At 34.3% G+C, this 5968-nt stretch overlaps 1 protein-coding gene across 1 annotated transcript; it reads left to right on the plus strand.

The window, feature by feature from the left end:
* LOC147390879 (Tetratricopeptide repeat (TPR)-like superfamily protein) lies at window positions 1-5968 on the plus strand. The gene is made up of 4 exons (XM_086459957.1): window positions 1-160; window positions 1007-1131; window positions 3505-3751; window positions 5551-5968. Exons 1-4 carry the CDS (start codon window positions 34-36, stop codon window positions 5772-5774), a joined length of 723 nt encoding a protein of 240 aa, XP_086316083.1. The 5' UTR covers window positions 1-33; the 3' UTR covers window positions 5775-5968.

Raw genomic sequence — 5968 nt, forward strand, 5'->3', positions numbered from 1 at the left:
AAAAAAATAAGACAGTTGGTTTCTAAAGCTGAAATGGCGACCATTTCCACTTCTCTTTCCTCAACCAGTTTCTCTCTCCACTACCCTTCATCGAAACGCCACTACAGATCTCCAACACTGAAACCCCACTCACAGATTCGTCTCATCTGCTCCTCTTCTGGTAAGAATCTCATCTCACTCATTCATTGAGACTTTGAATAAGGCAAATGCCAAATACCTTTTACACTTATTTAAATGCCCGGTGTCAAAGTTTTGCAATTTCCCTCCATATGCTGGTGGTGGCATGCTGTAGTTGCTAAAAAAAATTAAATTATGTTTTATGTTTGCTATCCCCTCCCAACTATTAGGGTCTCTATGTTGGCATAGAAAACATTTTCTTGAGAAAAATTGTTTCCAGGAAAACAATCCTAAGAAAATAGATTTTTTCAGAAAATGTTTGACAGTATTTGATTGCAGAAAAATGTCAAAAAGAGAGTTAATTTTATTTTGAAGATGGGAGTAATCGCAACTGGATTAACATTATGATTTTCTCATACTGACAAGAAAATCATTTTCCTTGGGAATCGAGTCAACCACAATGGCTAAACTGTTTCCTTAGCGAAAACAAATATCCCGTGAAAGTGTGTAATCATGCACCTGTGAATTGCATTTTCATGGGAAAACCATTTTCCATGTGATCATACAGACCCTTAGTCAATAATAAGCTATTCTAAATTATGTAACACCAACAAAACATCCCTTACCCCCATTTAACAGGCATAATTGTTTCCTTTTCATAATTTTCCAGATTAAAAGTTTTCGTATTAGTTTTATGCTTTTAATTATGGTATTTGTTTTAAAATGCATGTTTCACGAGGACTTGAAAGTTACTACTCATGCTTTAGACCATTGAAGTACCTCACCTCTATGCCCCCATCCTGAAAAACATGGAGGATTAGGCTTGTAAATTATTGCACTCTAGAAGTTTAGGCTTACAAGCTCTTTTGTTTGTTGGCCTTGGGTGCAGTTATTGATGACAAGCCTGGATGCCACCAGAGTTTATCGTCATTCAAGGAACTTAAGAATGTTGCTTGCAGCTTGCTCGCTGTTTGGGCTGTGACTTCTGCCTCACCTGTTATCGCTGCTAATCAGGTACCTATCTTATTCATGACTCCGTTCAACATTCAAACATAAAAACCAACTAGTTTATAACTTCTTTTTCACTTAAAAGCTTAATGCTTTTATTTTGAGAACGTACTAAAAGAAGCAAGAGTAGGCTCGGCCAAAGAGCCGTCTCGCTATTGAGCGCTCTACTGATATCTATTTCTGTTCCGTCAAGTGTACTATAGTTAGGCTCTCCCGAATAGTCCGATTTTTCCTCCACAGTGATAAGGAGCTAAAAGATCCACTACTTTAATCTCATTTAAAAAATAGAGAAAATGAGTCCTAACAACTTTAGCTTGAGAATTCAGTAGAAAGAATGAGCCCTAATCAAGAGAGTAGCCAATGTGTTTCTTTAGAGTTGTCGGGTGGAGTTTTTGCGAGTCAAAAAGTGTCGAGTTATTCCTTCTTGTTCATCAATCTCCAATCAACACAAACCAGGCACTACGGTGAGATGTGAAAACACTTGATCCCATTCTGGCCTTGCACCATAGTTAATACTGGTTTATTGGATACACCTAGTCTAGATGAAATTATCTTTCCAGTTGGACACATTAATTGGGTAATTGTAAGAAATACTGCTTAAACAAATTATCTGCCTAATTTCCTGAAGCATAGTTCGTAATTCTTCGAATAATTCATAAATTATACCCGAATTTTCCAAATGATACACAAAACGATTAAAACTTTTGTCCAATTCAACTTCTATTAAAAATTCACGACTTTTTGAACCTTTTCTACTGATTCACGATTTATTCTATTCCTGAATTAAACAAATAAAAAATACTTTCTGCAAAGAGAGTTAAAAACACAAATTAATCCATATTTTTTATAATAAAAAATTTCTATCTCAATATTGCATGATAATATTCTTTACGCTTAAAGTTTCATCAGTAGACAATCACTAATCATTTTTTGTTATTGAATCTCATGATTATCAATCAACAATTAGTTTTTTCACTCCTTTTACATTTCGCTCTCCTCTTGGATTTTTTGAACATGAGTCTTGGTAACTCAATTAAGTCAGATATTATGTGCTTTGCATTATGAAGATTTGTGTTAATAGTATGATTAATCATGAGAAAAAAAAAGTATGTTCTTAGTTTTAATTTTTTTTCTATATATGCTACTTTAGAATAAATATTTAAATGGAATATGTGTAAAGGTATCCAAGTGTTATTGATTGGTAATGAGGAAGTGTTTGATATACGTGCTTTAAAGTATCATATGTTCTTAATTTACCAGGGATGGGTTCGAAGATGAAGGGTACTGATAGTTATTTTTAAAAATAAGATATAAAAATAATAAATAGATCTGCTATTGCCACACCAACTTTTACTAATGCCACACCAATTCCTATATAAATAACTAAAGAATTGCATACAGTTGGTGTGGCGTTAGTAAAAGTTGGTGTGGCAATAGTAACACTCATAATAAATCTTAAAATGATAAGTGAGATTTTAAAATATTTGGATATGAGTACTATGAAAATTTTAATATGTATACACATGAATTTTTGAAAGTTTTCTTGAGTATTGAAGTCGAATTATACCCAAACCGTTCTTGTATTGCATTTTTGCCGTTCTTCGAATTTTTGACCGAACTACTAAATGTATATTCCGAATCATACTCAAATTACTTCCGTAACAATTTTTTGCCGTACACCGAATTGCTAACTATGTTATGAAGTGTTATGATCCAACTATTCCTGAAATGTTTCTCAGCATATCAAAAGTTCAGTTTGCTACACATCCATGCCAAAATTTCATGGTCTTAGGCTCTAATGGAGTACAACACTTTGTTCTTTTTCTTAGCATTAAATTATGTATACCCATACTCCCTTGATTCCTCTTGTGTAATGGTGTAGGGTGGTTACGGCTTTAAAATTTCCCATTATTTTCAAAGAGAGCTGCTAAGCTCTCTCGTTTTTTGGTTAGATTTCTTTTTGTTAGGTTTTGGATTTTATATGAGCCTAATCCTAATTGTAAACAAGTACTAAATTATTTGAATGAGTGCTAATGTTCTGTAACATTGAGACACAAACCTTTGTAATGTCTGAATAGTGTGTTTTTAATCTTTAAGTGGGGTGTGATAAAAAATTTAAGAAATTGGGGTGCCAAAATAATGTTCTCTTTTCAAATTCTATGAATTCTATAACAGCTCCTACTTCTATGGCTTCTGAATATGCCCAACTCCTTGTTAAATGTCATGTTTTGTTCAATTGGACATTTGGGCTTCTTTGATGAAAAATTATCTCCCTTTATTTACAGTAGTCGAAGTTCTTCTATTTTGTTAACTGCACCTCCCAATCTAGCTAGTTTATTTTGGTGTAAAGTTGGTTTAGTTCTCTCAATTGGCTTGCAGAGGCTGCCCCCGCTGTCAACAGATCCAGATCGGTGTGAACGTGCATTTGTAGGGAATACAATTGGTCAAGCAAATGGTGTCTATGACAAGCCAATTGATCTCAGGTTCTGTGATTATACAAATGAGAAATCAAACCTGAAGGGGAAGTCTCTTGCTGCGGCCCTTATGTCAGGTGCTAAGTTTGATGGTGCAGATATGACAGAAGTGGTGATGTCCAAGGCTTATGCTGTTGGAGCAAGCTTTAAGGGTAATCTTACATTTCATCCTTATCAGTTCTATCTTTAAATCATTCACTAGCATTCAAATCACTAGTATTATCCATTAACGATCTGAAGTTTCACACTAAACACAATTAAAAGAATTCATCAGAAATCTTGTTCTACTTAAAATTTGTTTTTCTACACGTAATTGTTCAACTTTGAATGCATGGACTTTCTAGGCCTCTTTCACAAGGATCAATCAACCAGTTGACCACCTATCAATCGATTGACAATTTGGTCTTCATTGTTGACTCAGACATACAAAAATTAAATAAATTTCTTTATAAAAATGCATGAGACTGGTGTTTAGTTTAATTACAAAAAAAAAAAAAAAAATGCGAACTACTGATGAATTCAACTTTAATCTAAACGTTCCATGATGATATTCCCTTGGATGGGAGATAATCTGTATTTTTTTTCCTATAATTTTGAATCCAAAAACTTCAGGTTTTTACTGGAAACAAGAAGAACCATTATCGAAGGAAAACTCGATATCTGATTCTCAATTGTTTCATTCATTTTATTAATTTGGAGTAGAAATTTCTTAAAATATGTTTGAATCAGTGGTGTATCAGGGAAATTTTCTATTAGGGGAAGTAGAGATTTACCCTCAGAACCAGAAAATCGACATGAGGCAGTCCTTCACACCATTGCCTTCTGTGGTGTTTTCTTCAAAATGGAATTGAAATCACATTCACCATTGTTTTCTTTGCACTCCTAGCGTCTCAGAGAGGACGAGGTATCCAACCCAAACTTTAAAAAATCAAAAATAAAATGTCACCACTAGAACGAGAAATTCAGATTAAAATGATCCCCTTGGCCCTTACATGCCCGAAATGTCTACTGGAAAAATTAGCAAGAAACCCCCTCAATAGGTCCAGCGAATTCCAACTGTGATTTTTCTATTTTTTCTTGTCCCTGTTACTTCTTTTCCTGAACTGCTTAATTCTGTATTACAGTTCGTACTATTGATACTGCACTTGAGAACCAAATGCTTTCTGATCTCCATTCATTAACTGATTTCACAGCTTATCATTAATACTGTACTTGAGATTTGAGAAGCAAATGCTTTTGAAACTTTGGTCATTCTACACTTTATGTTAAATTGGATTACTTGTTTGTGCTTGAACTTGGACTTATGTGTGGCATTAAGAAGATAGGAACTAATTTTTTAATTTTTTTTGGTGTGTGGGTGTGTGTTGAGGGCAGCAGGGGGGTAATATTACCAGTACCACACCATAAATATATGAATAAATCCATAAGTGATTTTGTTATTAAATCACAACATAAGTGAATGGAATGTTACAGAATCACTTATGAGGTTCATTCATATTTTTGTATGGTGTGGTAATATCATGACTCTTTTTTTTACTTGTTAATGTTCTTGTGAACATGGTTGTCATCTCTTAATCATTTGAGTGAGTTAAACTAGCGATTTCTTTTTTTGCAGATGCAGTTTCAGTTTACAGTCCAAATTAGATTGGAGCATGCATACTAATTAATTATTTTTACCAATCAAATAAATTCTTGTCCAGAAGTGCCAACTTAGCTAAGTTGGTAAGACATGTTTAGAGCTGTTCTCATGTCCTAAGTTCAAAACCCCTTAACCCAACTTCACTAATCACTAACCCATGTTGTTGAAAAGTCTTCCAGTTGTTACATCCAGACCAAAATGTACAAACACATTGAATTACACAAATGATGTCCAAATATCTTCAAGAAGGAAATAACATACCTATGAAATGTTTTGAGACCACCCAAATCACTAAAATGCTCTTGTTTGCAGGTGTAGACTTCTCGAATGCAGTTCTGGATCGAGTTAATTTTGGGAAAGCCAATCTACAAGGAGCTGTGTTTAGGAACACAGTGTTATCCGGCTCAACATTTGACGAGGCTGAGCTGAAAGATGTAGTATTTGAGGACACCATAATTGGCTACATCGATCTTCAGAAACTATGTACGAATACCAGCATTACTGTAGATGGAAGGGCTGAGTTGGGATGTAGGTAACCACTATTCACTTCGCATGATCAATGGTTTTGTGCTGCTTTCTCAGCGACTAAAATCAGTGGGTTTACACTTTACACTTTACATTCATTTCGTTAATTAGTACTAAAAATTTGTAGAGTAATCCATGAGGCAATTGTGATTGACGATTCTGTTCGCATTATTTTTGTATTGTACGTGTATTTTGATTCCTCAAA

The sequence above is a fragment of the Akebia trifoliata genome, chromosome 11 (assembly GCF_017979445.1).
Source record: "Akebia trifoliata isolate Shusen 1 chromosome 11, ASM1797944v1, whole genome shotgun sequence".
In the NCBI taxonomy this organism is placed as follows: Eukaryota; Viridiplantae; Streptophyta; class Magnoliopsida; order Ranunculales; family Lardizabalaceae; genus Akebia; species Akebia trifoliata.